General features: G+C 40.1%; 1 protein-coding gene across 2 annotated transcripts; it reads right to left on the bottom strand.

The window, feature by feature from the left end:
• Positions 1 to 662: 662 nt before the first annotated feature.
• On the bottom strand, positions 663 to 14,300 carry Rap2c (RAP2C, member of RAS oncogene family). 2 transcript variants are annotated; one of them, XR_005876862.1, is made up of 5 exons: positions 14,130 to 14,300; positions 13,227 to 14,006; positions 10,664 to 10,975; positions 10,458 to 10,518; positions 663 to 3,131 (listed from the first exon to the last, which is right to left on the bottom strand). XR_005876862.1 is itself a non-coding variant. In XM_005087999.4 (4 exons), the coding sequence occupies exons 2-3, from the start codon at positions 13,497 to 13,499 to the stop codon at positions 10,697 to 10,699; spliced, it is 552 nt and encodes a 183-aa protein (XP_005088056.1). In that variant the 5' UTR covers positions 13,500 to 14,006; positions 14,130 to 14,298; the 3' UTR covers positions 663 to 3,131; positions 10,664 to 10,696. The 2 variants fall into 2 exon arrangements, 1 of the variants encoding a protein (XP_005088056.1); XM_005087999.4 differs by lacking the exon at positions 10,458 to 10,518 and having other exon boundaries at positions 14,130 to 14,298.
• Between the last annotated feature and the right edge of the window lie 12,594 nt (positions 14,301 to 26,894).

Genomic DNA, 26,894 nt, shown 5'->3' on the forward strand with positions numbered 1-26,894 from the left:
CAGATAAGACAATGTGGGAATCCAGCTCAGTTTGTCTAGTGTATACGAGGCCCTGGGTTCAATTCCAAGTATTGTCAAAACAAAATAAAACACATGGCACCCCAAATGCAAAATGATATCTTAATGTGTTTGAATTTTCCTAATGTGATATATCAAAACTTAATTACACACATAATATTGTCTGAAATTATTATTCTTTTTTTTTTTTGGTTTTTACGAGACAGGGTTTCTCCGTATTGTTTTGGAGGCTATCGGTCCAGCCCGGCCTCGAACTCACAGCGATCCGCCTGCCTCTGCCTCCCGAGTGCTGGGATTAAAGGCGTGCGCCACCACCGCCCGGCTGAAATTATTATTCTATGAATAGTTTTCAGCCAACAAATTTGTGTTTGGACTACTTTCTGCATATGGACTAAGTTATATGCAGTTTTTACTCATTATAATTTCTGAGTTATTCAAATTGATTAAGCATTATAATTTAGGACATTTTAATATTCTTCCTATAATGGCAAAAAGCAACTAAGGAAACAAGTAAATACATTTTAAATTTCTGTCTAAATATGTACTGTAGATAGTGACTTTCTGCTAAAAAATACAAGTTAGCAACTGTAGAACAGGAAGCAATATACCAATAATTAAATAATTAAAGAGACAAGCCTCAGTAATACAGATATCTATTTTATTAAAAAAGTTACAAACAGGTGGACTGCAGGGTCGTCTTACAAAATGACAAGAATGAAATCTATTGGAAAAATTTTTACTTTTACAAATCTTCATAGGTAATTGTTCAATGTTTGTACTTGTTAATCGAGATTTTACCGTTCACTGATAAAGTTACAGTACATTAGACCCATGATAATAGGTTACATGATTTTATTTGCAGAGCCCTACTGCAGTGATTTGAACAACTCCTAAACAGATGCCATAGTAAAGACAAGACATATATTGCATTTAATATTCATTTCTTATCCTAATAAGCAACATGCAATCTATTGAGGAAGCTAAAATAACTTTTGGTCCCTTTTCTTAAAATGTGCTGGAGAAACCACCTTTAAAATCACTTTTCCCCTGATTCCTGTGATCCTAAGTGAATCCACATGAAATTTGCTGCTGAGGTCAATGGCAATGAGCACTGTGGTAGAGATAGAGGTGACAGAAGGTGAAGAAGGGAAGGAGGGAAGAATCTCCATAGGAAAGAAACACTGTCTAAAAATCAATCTGCAGAAAACTGAAGTCATCATGAATGATTTGATTCCTTTAGGATTTCACGGAGCTAGTAACGATGAGCCACAACCACTTAAGCTACTCAGAAATGAGTGTGTGTTTTTAAAGTGCAAATGTAAAGTAAGTATTCATTTCAAGCAGTTTGTAAATAAGGAACAATGTTTCAATTGCCTCTACCCTTATAATCTCACCATCCAATCCCAAATTGAAGAACAGGAGCTCACTTTGAGGGAATCTGATCAGGAATCAAATGCAACACGATTTAAAAAAAGGAAATGAAAGCTTAATCATTTTCTACTCATTTATCAGTGGCCATGCTGACCAATAAATCACATGAATGTAGATATCACTTTATTTGAACACCACACACAATACAAATTTAAAACTGCCACACCCTTCCACAAACCATCACTGCATATAGTAGAGCTTTTCTTGACAAAGTTATTGAGCTATTATTATAGATCAAAAGTATAGTTTTGGTTTTCTTTTATTTAGAAGCATGTTCAAATGACTAAAGCTGGGCTCCTAAAATGGAGAACTTTGGCGCAGTAGGTGAGCTGCAGTTACTAGCTTCTGCAAATTAAAAGCACACAAATAAAACCTAATAAAAACTCAAGAACAAAATACTGTCAAACTTACACAATTGAAAAATCACTGCTAGAAAAAGCACTGCTCAGGATGTTAAAACCAAACCAAAAAATTACTCATTGTAAGTTTTTTTTTTCTGTTCCTATACCTGTGTTACTGATAAAATGTTCAAGTATTCAGACAAAATGTGCTGATTAGGTAAACAACATGGAAGGCAATGGCTATTAGAAAGCACATTTGCAAAAATAAAAAAAAAAGAGCCAGAGACTTGGCGCTATTCTCCCTCCTGTTACACAGATTTTTGTCTCTACTACGAACATGCTTCTTGAAAACTAAAAAGCAGTTGTGATAGTGCAAGAAAACATTCACAAATATTGCTTGAAACTGTGTTCAGAAAGACAAATATTAGGAACTAGAAAGTGTACATGATTTTATTTGAATTCAATTTTACATGTGCAGAAGTCTACCAGATGCCAATGACAAGCCTGCCAGGCAAAGCTGAGCTATCTCTGTTTAGGTATACAATTAATTTACCATGGACACAATATCCCTTTTCAAAGGCATTGCTAAGTAGGTCATAACTAAGTTTAGAACTTCACAGAAAGGAAAATGTTACTACCGCAATTCAATGCTGTGAATGAGATTAACACATGTGAAGGCCTAATGGAATCCAATAAACTCTTCAAGTAAATGCCGTACAGTCAACTCCCAATATCACCTGTAACTTGCAGATTGGTAATTACAAAACGCATCACAAACTGCACTTGAAGAAAAGGGAAATTCATCCATACAGGTAAAATGTGATCTTTAGTTTCTTTTTACAACACTGCCACATGTAAACAAAGTCTCAAAGTATTAACCAACCATTTAAAGGAGAAAGATTTTACAAATAGGATGAAGCATTGGTACGAGGTAATATACAGAAGTAACCATTTGTTTAAGGCTCAATTTTTTCTCCATTATATCTTTCTTTTAAAAGGCATTGAGTAGGTAATACTGAGTTTGAGTAATAAATACAAGTTGAGAAACTGATTAAAGAAATCAATTAACATATTAAAATTAATCCTTTCATATTAGCCATCAATAAGAACTTAAAAAGCTAGAAAAGGACGGATTGATAAAGAAGAGATTTTAAATGTATGGTAAACGTGCTAAGCATTACTGTTAGGGTCCTTGGATCTTGAGGGCCAAAGACCTTCTGCACTTCATTAGATGTATGGCAACATGCTGTGATAGAGACAGGTTTACCAAGGCTCAGTTCTGCAACCCAGGTTGTAAAGTTCTCCAAAGCAGCATCTGTGCAAATTTCCTCTGAGTTTTATCTGCAAGTAAGATCAGAGAGATTTCATGAAAACCTAGAATTATACAGTACAGTATTCAGAAACTTCCCTGATAACAGATCCATATGCATGCATGCATGCTGAAGGTCACTAGTATGGGACCTTAGGGTGCAACTTCACTGTGTTCTCCATCAGTTTAAGTAACAAAATAATTTTCTGCACAAGTCCAGAAGCAGACAGGTAGTAAGGCTGAACTGGAGAATATACTGTGTCTCTGTTACTAGTTCTTATGATACTATAACACTTCCTACTTACATGTATGTGATACTCCAAACATTAGTACTGATTAAAATGATCTTACAATACACAATTTGAGGCAAATGGAGCTTCTGCTTTGAACTCGATCTGTTCCTATTATAACTGGAAATGGTGATAGACTTCAATGCTCATTATAATTTACCCTGTTATTACACTACTTCTTCCCAAGTTTGGTTTTGTGGGAATTCAGTATGATTCCGTGTGTAGATACTCAAACCTAGACAGTGACATGCAACAGGTCACATGCCCTATTCCGACCTGCTCTTTTTATGGACACCCTCCAGTCAGAAGAACTTCTGTAATAGACACTCCTTGATTTCTACCTTCCATTTAATACTGGGAAAGAAAAAAAAAACATCACTCAGACAAACAGTGCGTCCTTCAGTTGGGCTGAGTCACCAACTGGCTTCCAGAGAAATGAAATTGTGTTTGTTGTTTAATGTAGAAGATAAAAAATTATCATACAGCCAGAAACAAAAGAAAAGAAACTACAAAAGAGAGCCAGCTGATGTGAGATCTAGCAATGTCTATAAACAGGTAATTTTAAATTTATTTGACAGCTACACCTCTATTAATGTTCAAAGAGCCTGAGAGAATGTGTTCTAATTAGCTGTATCATAAACATGATTACTCTGAAAGAATTTCCCACTCATCATTATTGAAATTCTGCCACCTAAACATACTAGGAGAATCTTCCTCTTTAAAAACTATCTTAAAAACTTTGTCTACTTGAAAGTCAGACTTAAATGTGGAAAGCTAAGTATTAGATTAGAACATGGATTAAGTTTGAGAAAGTTCAGTTTCCTTATCATTAAGATAGCAAGAAAAATCCTTCCTCACAGAGTTGCTTTATCTATCATATAAGGCAGTGCGTGAAGGCCTTCCATAAACTGAGTATATAACATTAGGAATTGCTTTCATTTCCCAACCATGTTATTGATTTTGAAACCACTAGGATCAGATCATCAATTCTTTAATATCTACACTAAAGAAATCCATACTTTTCAAGCTGTTAGAATTTGTTTATCTTTTAAACCAAACAGTATTTGATTATTTATATACAATATTGGACTTTTCACTAATTCATATTAGGCTTCCCCTAATTTATTCAAAAAAGTGTACTATAAATTCTAATTTGCAATTTTCAAAATAAATATACAAAAGCTTGAGTTTTTCAGATATGATTATAATGTCATATTTGACATAACATGTGATGGTTTAATCCTCTAACATGAAAGTGACAAAATACATACCACAAACCAGCTTACTAATCACATTCTACATGAAATAAAAACTAAAAATCCATCACTTTCCACCCAAAAAACCATAAGTTACATTTGGTCTATCTGCATGCCTCCAGTGAAATCAAGCCAAACAGATAAATTCTGAGTCACACTCAACAACACTAACATTGAGCATACCTTCAAAGCAATAACGCTCACTTTTCAAGAGAGCAATAAATTATAGCCCTCAACAGCAATAAGTCCTGCATCAACTTCTTTCATTAAGCTAAAAGGATAGTGTCTCTCATATTAGGAATGTTCAAGATAAAAATGTAAATGTCCTTGCTCTAAGTGACAACCAAATGTCTAGTTTATTAACACTCTCGCTCGCTTAAAAGAAAGCCACTTCACGTCTTTAAAGGCAGCCAGGCAGATTAGCACATTTTCACTTGCTATCACCTGAGACGCTTGCTGCTTCCCTTGTTCCACATGCCATAAAATAATACTTAAGCTACCAGCCAGCAAATAAATAGTGGTTCTGGCAACATCTACTCAAATGCTCACCAAAGTGTTTGGTTTTACTTAATATTTTTTCTATAAAAATTATCAGAGTAAAAAACAGAAGCAAACAATAGTTTAAACACTATCTCAGAAAACCAGAAAGGATCTCCTAAGTAGAATAAACTGGTATACAAACATACCAAACACAGACTCGAAAGAACAAAGATCATTATTTATGTCAGCCTGAAGAAAAAGGGAGATTCTTGATTCAGGACAAAACATTATTTCACGAGGCAGCAGAATGCCCAGGATGGTAACAAAAGGATCGTGAGGGGCTAGTAGTTTATGAATGTCTGTTTTAGCTTAATAGATGTTCCATTTTTAAACACAATGGTGGTATTGACTACCATAACTTTTATTATTTTAGCAAACATAGATGTTCACCCACAGTTACTTTTTTCTTTTTTGAAATGTTGGAGAATCAATCAAGGAACAATCCTAAAAGATAAAAGTTCTCTTTATATCTTTACATGACGTTTTCAGATCTGAGCTAAATATTAGTTGTAATGATGGAATTCTGTTACGTGATAGAGGCAGATTTGTTATTGTTGTTGCTACCTATCTTGTTTCATTTCTTTACTCTAATTTGCATGAAGCTTATTGGCACTGGACTAGGAAGACCAAATCATTAAAAGTATTCATTGCCTCTGATTAAACAGACAGCAAAAGATGAATCCATGTCATAGATGCCTTGAAAGGAAGTAGAATCATGCTGGAAGGGAAGTGCATGTGCTGAGTGCATATGATAAACCCAGAGTCAAAGGGAAGGGCTTGGATATTGCTCTTATTGCCTAGACCTAAGATTGTCAAATGTTTTCACATGATGAATTCCATTCTAACATCTCAAATACTGTCACCATGTCCACCATGCCATCATAGTGTGAGGCCAACAATGAGATTCCGGTTGCTAATTTTGAATCAGACCAAGTAAAGTACTGTTCCCCACAACTATAAGTAGTACATTTTGAAGGCAATATTTCCAATACTGTAGCTAATCCAAGGAAGTTGTGCATATGGTTTTGATTGGATACATTTTTCCAACAACTGACAGGACTTCAATTTTTCTTAGTTGCATTATCTTCTGATTTGTACAAACTCCCCTGAGAAATAATTCCATGGGGAGGTTTGTTCCAGTAGTGAGGTTAGAACGCTTCCTTGGTGGTAATTCTCCAACTCCATAATGCAATTTTTGTTAATTCTACTGACGGTCCATTATAAGCCAGGGAGGTAATGGAGTAAAACTTAGTGGCTCACATACATTTCATTCTAGAATATAAGTCTAATGTTAAGGTGAGAGGAAGTAATTAAAGAGGTTAAAGGTACACAGGGTCTTTCTAATCAGGTACCCCCACACCCAACGTAAGTCTAATTAGGCACCCATCTCCCCTGAAGTGTCAAACTGAGAGCCTTGTGGGGAGAGAAGGGCTGGGGAGAGTCAAGGGTGGTAGGGAAGGCACACGCTCTGTGCATCCCTAATACCCAGGGCTGCCCTAGGCACTCATGGTATGCTGTAGGCTCCAAAGTATGCTTCTCCCCAGACCAAACCCTCTCCTCTCTGGCTCACACCATGAAGACAGGACTGTTTCCCCACTTCAAGTGGCATGTGCAATAGGGCAGGGAAAGAAGATGCACCTGACAGCACTGCACTTTCTGCAACAGAGATCCACCCTAGGCATCTCCTTATCCAAGGAGTGTTCAACTTGCATATTAAAATGCCAGCATTTTCAGGTACATAATGTGATTTAATCTTGAAGATTTTCCTTTCACATTTGCTAAACAGTCACATTTAGTGAAAAAATAGGATGAAGAAACTATTCTCAGTCTATATTTATATTTAAAAAACCTTGAAAATTGAATCCATCCTATTCCATTTAAGAAATACTAAGGCCAGCTAGAATAAAATCCCATTCATAGATGGTTTAGCCTCCCAGGAGTCTTTGTTACCATCCTGGGCATTCTGCTGCCACGTGAAATGACGTGCTAGTCTTGAATCAAGAATCTCCCCTTTCTTCAGGCTGACATATATAATGAATTGGGGCTGACATAAATCATGATCTTTGTTCTTTCATTTTGCTTCCTCGTGTTTGGTACTGTGCTGCACCATTTACTGTACTTGGGAGAACCTAGTCCATATCATGCTGAGGAAAATGGTAGAAAAATTTTCAGACCTTCAGATCACAGAAAAGAACACATTTCCCTCTTTTTATTTTAATTTTTCCTTTGTAACATTCATCAATACTGAACTGACATGTAAGACTGCTCCAAGCATCATTTTAAATCACTCTAGTTGCCAAAAGGTTAGTCCAAATTATCACATAAGGGATAACTTTAATGTACATCTCCCTTCTTTTTGGCAAATGGATAGAATATTTAAGGGTAGTATTATGGCCTTTCTTCAGATTCTTTCTGTTTAGAATAAAAAACTCTACCTTCCATTTGCTGCACCATATCCATTTTTCAAGGCCTAACTCAAATGCTACTGTTCCCAAGTTATTTAAGCTCACTGGTTCTTAACCAGGGGTCATTCTACCCCCACATTCATGGGGATATTTCACAACTTTCAGAGATAATACGTTTTGTCAAAGTGGAGGGTTTGAGAATAATAGCAAAGCTACTGGGTAACTGCCAGGGATGCTGCTCAACATTTTGATGCCCCTACACATAGGACAGCCCTCAAAAACAGAAGCCCAGAGTACCGAGCATTTCTGCTTTCACCTTCCTCTCAATTCCCACACTGCTCTCGTTTTCTTGTTTTATAGTATGTTATTAACAAAACAGCCACCCTTCTTAATACCATTATATCCACTGAAATCCTAAACTACAGATGGAGGAGCTACTGTCTTAGGGACTAAAACAAGGGCTCCAACACTGACCTAGGCTTTTATGGAACCGTGGCTGCCTGGTGAAACAGTTCTACGAAGCGCTTGCTAGAAACCACTGTGGGTCAGCAAGGAAATCAGGATGGCGGCTGGCTGGGTCTAAAGAATCTGCCACACTTCCTAATTTACAAGAAAGTGGCTGCCAGTGGGAAGGTAAAAGGGGAAGAAAAACGCATGGGAGCCTGGCTCTGAAGCAGGTGTTGGGCAAGAGATCGGTGACCCAAATTAAAGGGTGTTAGGAAATAAATGTGAGGGATTATCAGGAGCCATTCTTAGAGCACTAATAAATCATCCTTCCTCAGCTAAACACAGCAGCAACCATGGGTTTTCTGTACTATTACTTCTAACTTCCTACAAAGTATTTTTCTAAGATGAAGGACAAACACTCCTCAAGTCACCTTTACTAGTTGAAGTTTGATCATCAATCTAGATCTGGAACTGACAGCCTTCAGGGCTCCATGACTCACAGAGACTCACAACCCATCACATACTTGTTCAGGTATCAGTGAGGAAGGACAACCAGAACCTTCACTGGCCTCAGGTTACAGACCTGCATACCTATCAGTTCCATCTGAGTTGGTGTTAGAACAAACCCTGCATATAGTGCACACTGTTCTAAAACAGCCTTCAGAAATCCAGCTGATTAAGGGGTTTATTTCAGGGGCCACACCTTCAGCCATGCACTGTTTATAAGAACAAAAACAAATCAAGCAGAAAGTTACATATCATTACAAAGTCACTTAATAAAAATGTGTAATTACTGGTATTAATAACATCTGAGTTTAGTATGTCACTCAACAAGAAACATGAACATAGTAGGTTTGGTATAGTAAATCCCTTCTATGTACATATCCCTGTAAGTAGTGGGAAAATTTAAGATGATGAGAGCATATAAAGTGAAACAAACTCAGACATAATTTACAACAAAAAATTTAATGATATCTGTAGAAATTATCCAATTCCCAACAGGGGTAACAAATGACCCTGTATGTACATGAGGCTAATTTTGCTTTTACCCTCTTTTCCTACATTAATAACAAGAAGAGATATTTTATGGGATTTGGTTAATTTTGTATAAAGATGGTAAAACTGCATCCATTCAAAAGTCTTCTGTTCAAAAGTGTGAGAAAAGTAGAACTAAATGGTGAAGATGCTATCAGCATAGAGAACTTGTTCAAACCTGAAATTGGTTGTAATTCAAAAGACAGATTATAGGATCAAGAATGTGGGACTCAATCACTTACATATCTGCCTGGTCCCGCCTCAGAAAACTACACTGGATGGGTGATACTGTCAGTGATATATAAGCTATACTACAGTTCTAACACCACACTATATAAAATAACAGATTTAGCTAGACATAATAAATGATTTTTCATCAACGTTTTTGGATGGTTAAAGGCTAATGAGTAAATGCATTTTGAATAAAACACTGTTGTCATTCTTCATTTTCAAAGATGACACTACCTGACAAGAGTCCTTGTCTAAGGACATAAATTAGGGACCACGAGTCCCTTCTCTAGGCAGCACAAATAAAGGCAGACCTTTGGTTAGGAATCACGTCTGCGATCTGACATGCCTGGTGCCATTTGCAAAGCTGCTTCCTAGACTGGAGGTCAGCCCTGGCTCAGAAAGGTCTGTTGCATTCCTGATACCGTCTTGCTAGTCTGGCAATTACTGGTTTTCTTAGTCTTCCACAGTACTGGTGGTTTCTATGATTATTTAAGTGCTACTCTCGGTGAGATTATTTGTGCGATTACAATCCAGCTGAAAGTCAACACATCCTCTCATCTTAAATCTATGATAAAGTTTCATATAACCTTATTTTCTCAAAAGCTCTTAAAAGCCCTAGTATAATTTCACATAAGGTGTGAAGGTTTCTTATTGTTCTTAGTTTCATTATTTATTAAGCTGAGTAGAAATGACTCGGGTGTACAGGATGGTTCCTCTGACACACCACAGATGAATTAAGCAGAGTTTCATTTCATCAGGTATTCGGAATGAAGTGAAGGTACTTTGTGGCTGTGCAATTTGTTATTACCAGAGGTCACTTAAGTTGTATGAGTGCAAGATGAACTTGATTAAATAATCATTCTGTTAAATCAAGTACTTGATTAGAAAATTGGTGGTTTCAATTATAGTGGCTCTCTTGCCCAGAATATAAAGGTCTTAACAACATCAGGAATTATTCATCATCTTGTGATAGTATTTTTGAATGTTCTGCTGTGCATCTTGAACACCAAGCCTGCAGAACAGGGGAAAGATGCACTATGGGATGAATCATCCCCTCCAAGTGTTATCTATCGAGCAAGGCTGAGAAGGAAAACTAGGAGGCCACTCCTTAACAAAACTAAGTCTCATCAATGGCAATACACGCAACTTCTTACCTTTGTTCTGCTTATCTGCAGTTTAAAAAGGTTTTCTGCATTGAATGATGATGGCTTTATGCTGAGGAAAAAAATGTTATTTTAAAAATACAGAAATTTAAGGTGGTATCAAAAGTATGGATGTATTACTACTAACCAGTTGTTTATTTTATACTTGATCAAAACCAAAAGGCCACCTGGCCCATGCAATTCCACCAACAACTAACCTGCTCGGTATGGCCATGATTGAGGTTCTTTTTTTACTGGACAACACAAGTTGTACAACACTGATCTTGCTTCTCGGGCAGGGATGAATAGTTCATTTGCCTGACGATCTCAGCAAAAAGTTCATCCACCATTGATTTACTTTTTGCTGATGTTTCCATAAAAGGACAGCCCCATTCTTGAGCCAGAGCTCTGCCTTCTGAAGACATAACCTCTCTCTCTGGTTCCAGGTCCACTTTGTTCCCTACTAGGATCAGTGGAACTTTTTCGTATCTCTTCACTCTCACAATCTGATCTCTCATTGGCTTGATATCCTATTCAAGCAATCACAAAGGAAAAGAACAAGATTATATGTTTGCATTCCACAGCAGGTGTGTTACAGTATCACAAAAATCATTCCTTGGTGATTATATAAAGCCAAAACCACATACTTAAATAAAGACAACAGTGCCATTTCCCCCCAGGGAAGTGAGAACTAGACCATCTCCACAGGCACTAGCTGTGCTTCTGCATCAGGAATATAAAATACAAGCTGCACACTCACCTTAAAATTCATCTAACCACTGCCCCCCACCCTCTGTCTATTTCAATTAAAGAATCAAGTCCCCAAATATGATTAATCCATTTGTACATACAGATGTTTGGCCAGCTCCCTAAACCTGCCTAATTGTCATCGTTCCTTGTAACACCTGTTATCCCGGCACAAGATTGCAGCAAGTATGTAACTCCTAGTCATTTAGCAAGAGGACTTAAGAGAAAGTGTTTTAAGAGGGAACCAAAAAAACCTACCCAAAAAGCGACAACCCCCAACCTATTTTGCAATACCTAGAAATCCAGTTTTAAAAACAGACATACACATAAATATTTCATTTTAAACTGGTTACTATGTCTGTGGTAACAGTGAACATGTCCCAAGAAGGACAATGCATCTGGAGTCTGGATGAGAAGTCATACATTTCCTCGGCCATTGCTTCCCTACTCATTTTACACAAAATGATCAGAATCTTAGCTGCTTTTCAGTGATATCAATTTTTGGAGAGAATTGTATCGATATAAGACAATATAGGTTTAGGCCTGGCACTGCATTTTTTTTTAGTTTTGTAACTTAAATCTAAAATCTAAAATATGTATTTGAGTAATTACATTAAACAGAACACTCCCACACAGGTCAAATATACCAACTCAGTCTTCTCTGTATTGCTAAGCTGCTTCTTGGGGATTCCTTATGGGACAAGTTTAGCTAAAAATACCAACTTTCACGTCCAAAGAATCTGAGTCTGCTGAAATAATGCCACAGCTCCATATTCCATATTTATGTCTACAACAGAAGTGCATTCAGTGGAAACCTTAGGAAACACCCTTGCAAAGGCTTCCAGTCTCAGGAGTCTGCTGATAACAAACAAATTTCCTGAGGATCCCCTAGATAGAAAATACCCTTAGTACTTCCTGGGGAAATGATTTTATGGTACTTTTGTTTGGAATTTGGATCTACCTAAAACTACTTGAATTCATTTACCCAGAACTTACTATCTTTACAAAGAAGTTCTTGAAGTTGTTACGAGGTTACCAGAAAAATTCCGATATAGCACTTTACCCTCAACTCCTGAAGAATGTGAAACCAGCACATTACACAGGCACTTAAGATTTCCTAAGTAAGCAACACTGAGTGCATACCTTTAAATGCAGAAAAAATATCCGTTTCCTAAATCAATGGTGGTCAATATTAACGGGTCAATATAAGGTCATTTCTTTTCAAAGAATAAATAGCACAATTACTGCATCTCCTAAAATAACGTTAACTTCAGTCTGTTTCCCAGTAAAAGACAGTACGAATTTTCTGAAGCAACTGGACCAGATCCAGGTTGGCTACCCCACTGGGATAAGAAATCTGCCCGTGCTCAGCGTTCCCAGTTCCACATATTTTCTTTAAGTATAGGCTACGATGGCAGAAACGATTTGTACCAACGAGAAAAAAGGAGGGTCATTCTTACTTTCTGTTGGCTATGAATCCTAGGTCCTAGTCTTTTAGACTAGTAACTTCCTTTGCGGCTGCATTCCCCCAAGTAAAATACCACGACAACAGAACTCGTACTCATTTGGCAGCAGAGATTTAGGATTCCAGTTGAGGAACTTAGAGGCAAACGGAGAAGTGGAGGAAGGAAAACCAGGCGCACAGGTCTTTTTAAATCTATGTGTAAGAGATAATGGGCTAAACAGTTTATTTCTTCGTGCTCCATCTACTTGAGATTATCTATGAAATGTTTTGTTGAGCACGTTAATCGATACTTGTTGAATTGAATAAGCAACTTCAGGTTATAGCGAGGGCTAAATATACTCAAGCTGATCTATTTCGTTTTCACTTTTCTTTCCCTTAAAAATAACTTTAAAATATCTGTCAATTCCTGTTCTTTTAGCCCTCTCTACAGAAATAGTCCAGTGCTTTCCATGCCATGCCAAACTTTCAAAAGCCAAACACACTTATTAACGCGCAGCTCAAGCAAATCAGAAGTACATGTAGGATTACCACACCCCCTTCGAAGAAATTACAAGACTCGGTTTGATTACCTGAAAGGACTGTTGGTTAACCAAACTATACACCAGGATGAAACCTTGGCCGTTTTTGATGTACAGATCTCTCATGGAGGCAAACTGCTCGGTCCCTGCGGTGTCCAGAATTTCCAACACTGAGGGGGAAGAGTCCACTTCGATCTCTTTGCGGTAGAAATCTTCAATGGTGGGGTCATATTTCTCAATGAAAGTCCCAGTGACAAACTGCACAGTGAGGGCAGATTTGCCAACCCCTCCACTCCCTAACACCACCACCTTGTATTCCCTCATGAGTCTCACCTTCACCAACTCCTACCCAAGGGGGGGGGAAAAATAACACCCCGCTAGCTGCGCTGCGGCAAGGCGAGGCGGAAGGTGGGCGGAAATGTGCGAACTGGGGAGGAGAGTGCAGAGAAGCAGAGGGCCCAACCGGGGACGAGGAGGAAGTTACAGGAGGGGGAGGGGAAAGAGCCAAGTGTCGGGTGGGTGGGGATGGGAGGGTAATGCCCTTCCTATAGGAACCTAGGGCCGGCCCGGGGGGCGTGGGGAGAAGGGAGCGCCGGCGAGCGGCCGAGCAAGGGTGGGGAGCCGCCGCGCACCCCCACGCGGGAAGGGGCGGGGGCCTCGCGGCCGGGGGCTGCCCGCCACCCCTCCCCCGCCCTGCACACAAAGGGGCCCGGGGACCCCGTTTCCTGCCGGCGCCGCTGCCGAGCTGGCCCGAAGCCTCGGGGCCCCGCTGTGCTCACTGCCGCCCGGGCGGGGTCTCTGGGCCCCCGGTTCCCGCGGGGGTCGTCCGGCCTGTAACGGGGGACGGGGTGGGGGGAGAGGGGGCGCCCGTTAGGAGTCGTCTGACCTCCACGCCGGCCCCCCAAAGCCGCCGCCTCGGCTGCCTCCTTCCCTTGCGCCGCCGCCGCCGCTTACCCTGCCGTCCGCTCTCCCCCAGCCGCCCGGGACGCTCTGTCAAGCCAAGGCCATGGCCACCCGGCCGCCCGGCCTTGATGCTAGAGGACGGGAAAGGGGCGGGGGCCGGGCAGCGGCGGCAGCGGCGGCGGCCGCAGGGACTCCAGCCGAACCCACCTCTTTTTTTTCCTTCACCCACCCCCCACCCCACCCCCAGCATAAACCCGGAAGGGTTTCCCTGACACACTGGCTGAGGTGCCCCAATTCCCCGAGACTGGACGCGTTCACTTCCGGTGGGGAAAGTCCCACCTCTTCTTCGGGGCGAGCCGGGTGGCGCTAGGGCCGCGCCCTGCTGAGCCAGCCAGGCTGCCTGGCAGGGTTACAGGTCGGGGCAATGGCCTTGAGAAAGGGCGCCTCAGTGAAACCGAAGGCTCCCTTGCTTTCACGCTGCTAGCGATTGGCCGATTTTTCCCGACCTCTGAACCGCCAGAGTCCCCTCGGCTTCTAGGCGTTCACCAGCTGTTTTTGAGGACCAGATTCCCTCCTCGGTCCTCTCCAGCCAATAACCTAGCAGCCTAGAGAACACCAAACATCCCTAGGCTGGAAGTTGCTAGGAAAATAAAACAGTTTAGGAAGTTGATGCTCGTTGGGGCTGTTTCTCCAACTTGCTATTTTTTCCTAAGCAATGTATACCAACGACCCTCAGAGTTGGTTTGGGCTCTGATTTTTTAAAGTGGTGCTTTAGTCATATATGTTACTTGGTATTTTATCAGTTGGTATATCTGCCTCACCTCCCTCAGCAAATACAAAACTCTTTTTTTTTTTAAGTCACAAGGATCAGCACTATAAGTAAACTTTATGGTGGGCTGTTCCATTCTGTTTAACACAGCAGAAATGGCAACCTATAGTCAAGAATGTTGATTGCAAACGTTTAGGCCTGTGGAATAATTTTATTATCATCTGAATGTTTTAATAAATTGCCCGGGTGGCTGCTCCACAGTGAAATTTTGTTTTAAAAACCACCTTTTATAGACTTGAAATTCAAAAGCAAATAATAACTCTTGTGTTAAACTGAGTTCTATTTTTAGAGAAAATTGTTACTGCTAACTTTCTATTTGTAAACTTGGTGTCAGATCCACGGGGCCACAAGGCTGGGCAGTATTTTGGGCTTTTCACTCACTTCTTTATTCAAGCACACTCAGAAACCCGAGAAACGCTGGCTAGGCCAGCCTAGTTAAAGTGACTCCACATTTCCCTATTTGCAAGCCCTAATGGCCAAGCTGGATAAAGAGATGTATTACCCAATGTAAAGTGTTAGGCATTAGAAAATAGGCGGATCACAGAAGTGTGAGGTCCCATTGTCCCTGGTCAGTATTCCCCAATGTCACTTACAGTAGTCAAAGGACAGTTTAGTTCAATTTCTCCTCCTCTCAAGCTAGTGCAACCTCTCCAGGGAAGTCTCCAGCTCCGCCTCCATCTAGCCTGGGTCCTGCCTGCTATTCAAGGCACTGCCCTCTGCTGGAAGAGCTTTGACCTGTGAGGTCTGAGTCTCCCCGTAGGTCACTCCCTGTTCCTTCCACACTTGCTGTTGCCAGATTTGGAGCTCTGCTGCTGTCTCCCAGTCTGGCTGTCTCCAGACCGTCTGGTGGAATCCACAGCCCTCCGCGGGCCATGCTTATAACTGAGTGTGGAAATTCCTCTTTTGATCCAGGATCCAGCCAGCAGTGAGCAATCAAAGCAAGGCTGTGTGTGCCTTTTCACTTAACTGTGGAAACTGTTCTTTTTGAGGCCGTTTCATCTAACATCTCTGTTTTGGACTCATTGGGGAGAAAGGTCTTTGCTCTTGCTTGCATTATATAGAAACGCACTTCTCCATGCAGTAGGATCCCATTGATCCACTCTCAAATCTCATCCCTACAGGACGGACGAATGTGCCACCCAGTCTGAAGAGACATTCACATCTTGTCAGGAAGGATGTTTGTTCATCAGTTGCACCACACATTAGGAAATTAGACTCGGAAGTAACTTCAATTCCAATTTATTTCAGGTAATTTTAAAGAATTGTGTATGTTTAAAAACGGAATACTATGTAGTTTATAGGCACAAGAGTACATTTCTATGTGTTGGTATGAAAAGATGGCCTGTGGAGGATGAAAAAAAATAAGGAACAAATGTGTACTTGCTCTCACTTTGTTAAATGTGAGTGTAATACAGCCTTTGACTTGGAAACAAAGCCATTAATTAAGGGTTCAGAGTAGTATGAGTGAACTTAGATTTCCCAAATAATTTTATTAAAAAAACTCCTGAAATTATTGTAAAAAGGAAGTAATTATATAATCTTTTAATTTTTGTATTTTATGTATTATTATTATTGTCTGTGTATGCATGTATGATGTGTTTGTGAACGGAGGTTAGAGGACAGCTCTTAGGAACATTGGTTTTTTTTTTCTTCCGTCTTGGATCCTGAGATCAAACACAGGTTGTCAGGCTTGTCAGCAAATGCCCTTACCCACGGAGCCATCTTGCTGGCCCTAACATTTCTAATGTTTTGAAAGGAGGAACTAAGTAAGATTGCTAATTGTCACTGCATCAAAACCCAATCTCCCAACCATTTAGGGACCAGTCTGTCCCATTTAAACAAACTCCAACTGCCTGCCTCCCTGGATGGCTCTATACTTAGAAAAGTATTTCTTGTGAATTTTCTGATAAGGTCCCAGTTGTTCACCAACATACTCTAGTAGGCAGTGAGGGAAAAAGACAATTTAAAAGTGTTGACCTAGCCCTTGAGAATCAGTGCTCTAACTGGTGCATTCAAAGTGTAGTTCTACAGCCATCTAGCCGTACGACCTTAAGAGATTTTGCAGCTCTGAGCCTGGAGCTCCTCACCTGTAAAAGGGAGATAAGAGTTTGACATGGGACTGAAGTGAAGTATTCGAGGTAAGGAACAGTGCACAGTCCCCTTGAACATTATGGAGTTCCAACACATACATTTGATGTTTGTATAAAAATTTAATGGTGCTGGGCATGTAGCACAGGGGGTAGAGAAATTGCGGAGCATGAATGAAGCCCTGATTTGGATCACCAGCACCTCATACAACCAGGCATAGTGGCACATGCCTGAAATACCAGCCCATGAGTGGAAGCCAGAGGATCAGAATTTCCAGGTCATCCTGACCCGCATAGTTGAATTTGAATCCAGCTTCAAACACACAAGACCCTGTCTCTAAAAAAACTGCTAATAAAATAAAAAGTGAAATGTTAGGGAAGAAAAGAAAATTTTTAAAGGCCTAATGTGTCCAAATGAAACACACACACACAAAAAAAATTCTCTGGCATATACTGTTAAAAAGCTTCCTGTGTTTTATTTTAGGGCAAAACATTATTTACATGCCGGTGTGTATGTCAGTCCTCTTCTTATGCACAATTTTTGAAAGCAACAGAGTATTTACACTATTCTGCACCTTACTTCTTTGCATTTAATGCATCTTGATAGTTCTTTTCCTTTTCAGAGCATAGAAGTTTACCTTTTCCTATAGGTTTCTCTTTCCCTCCATTGCTGTATCAAATAAACAACCTTCCTACTGAGGGACAATCTTTTTTTTCTTTTTACTAATTCTATGCATCTTTTATATATCACATATTTTGATCCCATTCATTTTCATGCCCCTTCGCATCTGCCTTCTCTCCCTACACCCCCCCCTAAAACAAAACTGAAGATTTAAAAAAAGAAAGGGAAAAATTAACAATCTAGTCATGGAAGCTGCAGTGTGACACAGTCAGTCACGCAGTAACCTCCTTTTCCCATACGTCTTTATTTGCAAGTGTTCATTGCAAAGAGTCATTGGTCTGGTTCAAGGCCTCTGGTTTTTTGTTAAACTATCGATGCTGGGCTCTCACTGGAACTCTTCTTGGATATCCTGCTGTTGTCCTATGTTGTGGAGATCCTGCAGCTTTGGGCCTTGGGTCAGGTCCCACTGAAGGACAATCTTTGCTTCCAGTTGCTTGCACTGAATGGGTCAAGCAAATGCCGTTGCTACTTAATCTTTAGGGAAACCTTCTATTTGTTCTATAATGGAAGCAAAGGGTACTTGCACATAAAATTCCTTGGGAAAATATTGCTAACTTGTTCTTCAGAAGGGTAACTTGGTTTATAATCTCACCAGTGAAGTATGGCCATGTTACTTTCTTTGTAAATTCACCCTAGGTACTATTAATTTTAGCATTCTATGGCTATTGTTACTTGCTTGAGTACCTATGGGATTGAAACATGCAGGGTTGTATTCTAGGAGTTTGAGCTTCAGGGTCATTCCTTTGTTTCTAAAGCTGGGCATAGTAGTCTAATCCATAGAATAAGCAAGACAGACAACCTACTCAAGGCCTCTGGTCTTCCATACACTGACTACTCAAAGAACATAAACTGCACTAACAATGAATTCCATCCTCATCAGTGAACCATCAATACCAATGCCAAAAGAATTTTGTTTTAATTCTATACATATCTCCTCTCCAATGTACTAGTGCACAGGTCTCATTCTCAAGAGTACAGCCATTTTTTATTACCTTGGTATGAAGAAAGAGTCTAAATTGTATGTTGAATATGTAAATCACAGGTAAAAAATTCAGTTTTTTGTATTGTTTTTATTTAAATTAGAAACATGAATGCTTCACATGTCAATCCCAGCTCGCTCTCCCACCCCTCCTCCCTTGTGCCTCCACCAGCCCCCCAGCCCCCCAACCAATCCCCACATCATTCCCCAGGGAGAGTGAGGCCCTCCTTGGGGGGATCTCCAAAGTCTGTCATTTCATCCAGGGCAGGCTGAGAGAGCATTCCTCTATTTGGAATGGGCTCCCAAAGATCATTCATAAACCATGGTAAACGCTTATCTACTACCCAAGGCCCCAGTGATTTCTGTGGCCTCCTCACTGAGACTACATTCATGGAGTCTGGATCAGTCCCCTGTTGGCCTCTCAGGCATCAGTCTGGGATTCAAGAGCTCCCCTTTATCTGGTCAGCTGTCTTTGTGGGTTTCACCAGCCCAGTCTTGACCCCTTTACTCATCACTCCTCCATCTCTGTCACTAGGTTCCAGGAGTTCAGCTCAGTGTTTAGCTGTGGGTATCTGTCTCTGCCTCCGTCAGTCACTGGATGAAGGTTCTAGGATGGCATATAAGGTAGTCATCAACCTTATGATCAAGGAGAGGCTATTAATGGAGTCTCTCCACTATTGTTTAGTTTTCCAGTTGGTGTTATCCTTGTAGATCTCTGGAGATTTCACTAGTGTCAGCTCTCTCCTCATGCCTATAATGACTCCATCTATTATGGTATCTCTCATCCTGCTCTCTTCTATTCTTACCTCGATTCAACCTTCCTGCTCCCCCATACCTTCTTCCCCCAGTTTTTACACTATCCTGGAAAATGTTTAAACTCTTTGACAGTCTGCTTTAGGCACTAGTGACTCACTTCTGCTAGCTCTCCTGCCTCCCTTTCAAGAGCACACCTCTGTCCCTTGCAGTCCTTAGGGCCTTTAACGGTGAAAAATAATGTACTTTAAGGTCTTGAGAAAAAGCCATGTCCTGGGGCCTTCTTTCTCTTTGGCCTCAAATTGCTGAGTTACTGGGATGAATGAGTCTATCGTGTCCTCAGTGTTCACCCACAGCCGCATTCTGAAGGGTGTCTCCCTTCATTTCAGTGCTTGAGGGGCCTCCCTCCCACACCGTGTCATTGAGACCATTCAAAGGTCTTAGCAGCTCCTTATAGCCTCTCCAGTTCTAAAATTTTCCCTTTCATTCCTGTCTCCTGGCTTCCTCATCAGTTTTCTCAGATATGCAGAACAATTTTCTGTGTTTTTCTTATCTTTTTCTCATTACAGAGATTAATACTCTGAAAAGGTAAGGTGAGTGAATAGTCCTGTTTGTTAGTAACAGAAAATCGCCATTAGTATTTTACCATCAGTTCACAAATTTTAATTTTAATGATATGCACCCACAGCCATGACCATACACACGAAAGACAATTCCATTCTTTGATAAACATTTCTTAATTTAATATTGTGTTTGTACAAAGCACTAAAAATAGTTCCTACTCTTTACCCAAGTAAGTCTTCTTCCCACAACTGCAATTGCTGTTTAATCCCATTCAAGCTTGCCCACATGGAATTCTTCGCCCATCCCCTGGGATTTCCTGAGAGGGACTGATGAATACATAATCCACAAGCCAAGCCTGTTCAGGCAAACATTCACATATTGACACAGAACTTGTTTGCCAAGTGTGACAGTTGGAAAATTAATTTCTGAGAACTCAGGGTATGTACCTGTCTTAGTTAGGGTTTTTATTGCTGTGAAGAGGAACCATGACCATGCCAACTTTTATAAAGGAAAGCATTCAATGGGGGTGGCTGACTACAGTTTCAGAATTTCAGTCCATCATCATCATCATGCATGACAGCCTGCAGGCAGATGTGGTGCTGGAGCTGAGAGTCCTACATCTTGCAGGCAGCAGGGAATGAACTGAGACTCTAAGACTCTAAGCATAGGAAACCTCAAAGCCTGACCCCACAGTGACACACTTCCTCAACAAGGTCATATTCACTCCAACAAAGCCACCCCTCCTAATAGTGTCACTCCCTATGAGATTATGGGGACCAGTTACATTCAGTCTTCCATAATACCCTTAAACACAGATGTACCTAATACAATTTAAACTAATTTAACTTTTTTCTAGAATATGGTGGAACTTTATATCTGGGCCCTCCCTAGTTTATTAATTTGTTAATTCTCGTATATGTATCTGATGAATTCTTACCTTGGCCTGAGCATTGTGTTAGCATTGTTAGGAAGACAGACAATGAAATCAACATTTACAGAGTAACCTGGCAAGTACTATGATGGGGATATGACCAGAGAGCTCTAGAGGAGTTTCTTTGAGAAGGTTGTTGGACTACAAGTGAGGAGAGACAGAGGGGTTAATAGGAACTAGAGACAAACAAAAAGTAGCCTTGTATATTAAGGTTTTGACCTTTCCCCTGGATACTGTAAGAAGTCATGAAAGACATCTTTTCAAAGTATTCAGGGAATACGTTACATTAAGGATAGGTTGGTGGGCTACAGCACTGGCCGAGATTCAACATCTTATGGTGTTATTTCAGAAGAAATTACTTATCTTCTCTGAGCTTCCAATTCTACAGGTGTAAAGATCAAATGACATCCTCTTTCCGTAAATATCTGGCATTTGGTAGGTGCTTAACACCTGGTAATAATGGTCAGGTATGAGCGTTAGAAAACTAAAGACATACTGATGTGGAAGGTCAATGCAATATGGAATATAATATATTTATTTACCAGAATAAGAACTTACACAGAAGCTGGGGAGTCAGAAGCGTGGCAGTCTTCCAATCAAGGAGAAGAGGAGACGAGAGATTCATTTCTCTTTCACTTCCTTTTATCTCCATCTGTCCTAAATTTCCTTATCCCCGCTCTTAGGGCGGATAGCTTTGTGGGGCTCACCCCTACAGACATACTCCCAGATTTTTAAAATTCAGGGCATGAGGAGCTAACTCTATACATAACAGCACTTGCTGCACAAACAGGAAAATCTGAGTTCAAATCCCTAGCACCCATATGAAAGGCTGGGTGTAACTGCGTGTGTGCATCTATAGTCATCCATACACCAGCACTGGTTGAGGGAGGGACAGAAAGATACTGGGACTTACTGGCCACCAGCCTAACCAATGTTCAGCAAGAGACCCTGTTTCTGGACAATGAGGCAAAAGGGGATAGAGCAGGACACCCAATGTCTTCCTGTGGCCTTCTCTTACATACATGGGTGCATGAACTTTCACACACATGTGCAGGCTCCACACACACATACAAAACCCCCAAAAATGATTATTATAAATTATTTGACACTTCAGGATACTTCAAATATAAAGGCCAGATTGGATGTAGCAGCAAGTAGCATGATGTAATAATTTTATGAAAATCATCTATTGATTGCAAATTAGATACTAGTCATTCAGCAAAGTGATTTATATATATATTTCATTCAATTCTTGCAACTTCCTTAAGAGTAATTGTTGTGGAATATTATCTTAATGTGTTACATTCATTTATGCTGTAGAATATTTGTTTAATGATGCCACGATGTGTTGCATTCTTTTATGTTACATTTGTTTAATTCTTGGAAGCTGTGTTATTTTGCCTGTCTAAAACACCTGATGGTCTAATAAAGAGCTGAATAGTCAATAGCTCTGCGGGAGAGAGAAAGGCATGCCTGCCAGGCAGAGAGAATAAATAGAAAAGAGGGGGAGAAGGAGAGAGAGGACATCAGGGGCCAGTCACCCAGCCACCCAGCCAGCTATAGAGTAGGAAGTAAAAAACGGAATATAGAATAGAGAAAGGAAGGTAAAAGCCCAGAGACAAAAGGTAAATGGGATAATTTAATTGAAGAAAAGCCAGGTAGAAACAAGCCAAATAAGCCTGGGGAATTCTTAAGTAAGAATTAGTCTCCATGTATTCATTTGGGATCTGGGTGGCAGGTTCCCAAATACCAAAGAGTGAAAAAAGAAGCAAACCTACAAGTTATACATTCCCATTACTCCCAGTTTTACAAACCAAGGAGTGAATGCTCAGAGAAGTTTACTTGTACAAAGTAACACAGCTTGTCTGGGTAGAGCTTGCATTGCTGTAGAGCCTACACTGTATTTATTCACCACCTCACTCTACTCCAGCCAGTTCTGTTTCAATTGAGCACAGGTCCTAAGTGCTAGTGAAACAGTGTGAAATCATTTGTATTTCATTATCCCCTTTCTCTGACCTTAAACAAGGTTAGTTCTTTGGAGTAATTTCATATCCCCTCAGGGAACGTGCCACCATGACCTGCCATAGGACTGGGTCTGTGTCACCTTGTGCTGAGATTCTAAAGGTAGTCACAATTACCTTCCAAAGTTCTCTGGAGGCTTTTTCTAGCGAAGTATCTCCTCCTCTAGCCACCGGGACAGCATTTGACTGCATGGGTAGAGGCAGGGGCATGCTTCATTATTTTCAATATTGTTATTACAAATGAATTTAGCTTTATTGGGTACTATCCATGTGTCTATAGTTTTGTGAAACACTTCTCTCCTTCCAACAACACCACAAGGCAAGTAATATCATTATCTCAAGTTTAGAGATGGGGAAACAGTACCAGGTTAAGGTAGATTGAAGGACTGGGACACTCATTTTGTGTAAGCCTTAGAGTATTACTTTCTCTCTTTGCCTCTATGGCTATAACATTACCAAGCACAAATGTAATCCTCTCGAATATTTCTGTTGACTATATGATTCCATTACTACAAATACTTCAAACTCCATTTCAACAATGTATACACAGAGCAAGCCTCATCATTTTCCAGGAGTTGCTGTGCCCCTTCTCGGCTACACATTCATTCTTCCTTGTAAATAAATATTTACAATAATTATGTGGCAGGCTAAATTTTTGTTGTTTAGTATGAACTCTTACCATGAATTTGAAGGTTCTTCTTCAATTGTTTAGAAGTATAGTTATGGAAATATTGTGAACTCCAGTCCCAGCCAGCATTACTTCCAAGGAGACTTTAACATTAACTGCTTCAAAACTTGCAGGTGTAATTGTGATGTAGCCCTCCACGATCTCTGAAGAATGTCTGTAGCGGATAATCAAACTAAGAATAGAAATTACCTGAAGTTTGAATTCTTGGACATTCAAAAAGATGGATATCTAGTAGCTTTTACTGGCTGGTATTTAATGTGAGGGACAATGTTAGAAAACTTATGTGAAGGCATGATATTATGATAGTATGGCTGTTGTTTTAAGATGGTGTGTGTGTGTGTGTGTGTGTGTGTGTGTGTGTGTGTAAAAGGTCTTTCTTGCTGTTGGTGCTGTGCTGTGTACTCCAGGATAGCTGGCCAAATGAGCTTTTGACGGATTCTACTGTCTGTACCTCCCACTGTGCTTTAAGAATTCTGAAAGTACAGAGATGTTCATCACCATATTAGGCGATGGACCTTGAGTCACTAGGCTTGCCTGGCAAATTAGTGCCTTTATCCCCTCAGCCATATAGCCAGCCCCAAACAGGATTGTTCAATAAAATAGACCATTGTTTTATTTTCAAATTAAAGGTAACTTGAAAATCCGGACTACCTCCCCACACACCCTTTGTGTGGGGCAGTTAGCAGAATATGCAGAATTCTGGCACTAGGTGTCAGCAGAAGATTAAATGAAAAATATCAACTTTAGACTTTCAAAGCTCGTAGAAGAATAAAAACAGTGCATTTCCTGGATTTTTGCAAGAAAAAAAAGGCACAGCTTGTAGCTGTAACAATATTGATGTGAAGAAAGTTGGATTGCTGCTGTTCAGAGTAGGCACCTTAGGGAGACTGCCGTGGCTTAAGGAATTTTAGACTACATTGACCTCATTTGTGAACAGTATGGAACCTAACCATCTAATCATCTTATACGTAGTAATACAATGTTCACACCAATCATAATGCTCACGTGGATTAGCTAGTACACTTACTTCCCATGTGGATGGACAACATGAACAAAATGAAGAGGACTGACTGCACTTAGAACTATGCGTGCTTGCTGATCCCAGGGACACCTCGGACTCACTACAAGTTGAGCATACTGAAAATTTGAAATGCTCACAAGCAAAACTTTTTCAGGGTCAACATTAGCACAAATGGAAAATTCCATGCCTGGCTCCATGTTAGAGTGGTGGTCAAAATGCAGGTACACCAAAACTATAAGATTTCCTTCAGGCATGGTGGAAAAGGTGTATATGAAACATTAATTCCTGTTGAGTTGGATTGTGCCTTCCAGGTATCTCATTATGTCTGTATAAATATCCCAAGGTCCAAACCAGTCAGAAGTCTGACATACTTCTGGTTCTAGATATTTCAGATAAGGGATACTTAATCTGTATTCATAAATTTAGCTTTTTCTTTTACTGTCCAGTCTCTGCCACCCTATTTGATGTTCCCTCCCATGTACTGAAAATAGAACTTAGGAGACCACCTTCAAGTCTGCCTTCATCTTCAGTTCCCATAATCAAAAACTATTAAGTCTTGCAAATCCTCTCTTTTATTATTCCTTAATTCTGTCTCTTTGTATTGTGCTGTAATATATGTATATATAATGATCAGAAACACTTTTGTGACATCTTAAACTTTGTAAAAACCCCCGAAGTGGTTTGGATGTCTCCAGTCTTTCCTTTCTACTTTCATGAAGAAAGTCTATTCTGTTCAAAACCTACTTCTTTCTTTTGACTTCAACAGTACTTTGCCAAAATTAAAAGCATTCATGCATGCCCATGTGTGTGGTGGCCAGAGGCTGATGTCTAGTGTCTTCCTCAATTGAACCCTATCTTATGTTTTGAGGCAGGGTCTCTCGCTGAGCCTGCAATTGTTCAATTGGGCTAGACTGCCTAGCCAATGAACTCCAGGTATTCATGTGTGTCAGCCTTACCACCCTATTGCTGGGATTACAGACGTGTTCTTGTGTGTCAAGCATTTTAAGTACTCATTAAGCCATTTCCCAGAGCTTATAAGGTCTGTTTTCTAAAATTCTAACCCTGCCTACTTTCCAAACAAACTTCCTGCTTTCACAGGATTATACTCTAGTGTGATTAAACTTATTAGGATTTCAATAAATCTGCTCTCAGTCTCATAACTTTACATCCAATTATATTATAGTCTACTAAACTGACATCTCTAGCTGTATTGCTCCCCTCAACTCTGCATTCAAACTTACTCCAGTTTTCCTTGTTTGTGTTCAATATCTGAGATTCAGCATGTCCAGTGCTGACCATCAATAACCTCTCTGTCCTCAGAATAAACCCCAATCAAGAGAAACTGGAATTTCAGTTGCTAGTCTAAACCCTTACAGGTGGAATTAACTCTACTAGTTCTCATGTGTCATGCAATCCAGTCTATCTTGAGACATTGAAAACCTTATATTTTATATATATATATATATATATATGTGTGTGTGTGTGTGTGTGTGTGTGTGTGTGTGTGTGTGTGTGTGTTTATCCAAAACTGGACCTTCTTTGGCTCTTACATGAACCAATCTTTAAAATCACCTCCTCCATTATTTGGTTCTCCCAATGTAAGAGTAACATCAGTCCTTGTACTTGTTGCTCTATTTGTCTAGAAAATTACCTTTCCTTTCCTTGCTTTGGATCTTTTACTCAAATGCTGCTTCCTCAACGAGGCCGCACTACACAACATTGCGACACTGCTCTCCCAAAAAGTTTGCCTTCCAGTCGTATCGTCACTTATTTTTCTTGAGATGGAGTCTTGTGTAACACGGACTAGCCTCAGAATTGCTATATAGCTGCGGTTATCTTTGAACTGATGATCTTCTTGCTTCCACTTCTTAAGTAACCAGAGCATACCACTATGTTTGCTTTATGTGATTCTGCGGACTGAACCCAGGGCTTCTATATGTTGGACTAGCACTCTGTAAATGGATCTACACTTTCAGTCCCAAGTCTTCTTATTTATTCTCACTTAAACATATCCCTTTCTAACATGCTGTCGTATTTAGATGAGATAATGTCTTGTTTACATTCTAATATATTGTTGGAATGTAGGTTCCATAATGACAAAAGTTTTTGTCAATATTGTTTGAGCTGTGTCCCAGTGTCTAGAACAATCACCGCAAGTAATTAGATATTCTCTCCTCTCACCCCCCACATCTCCCCTCTGTTCTCACCTCCAATCCACTTCTCCGTTTCTGTTTAGGAAAGGGCAGGTCTCCCATAAGTAT

Source organism: Mesocricetus auratus, unplaced genomic scaffold (assembly GCF_017639785.1).
Source record: "Mesocricetus auratus isolate SY011 unplaced genomic scaffold, BCM_Maur_2.0 Super-Scaffold_100003, whole genome shotgun sequence".
NCBI lineage: Eukaryota > Metazoa > Chordata > Mammalia > Rodentia > Cricetidae > Mesocricetus > Mesocricetus auratus.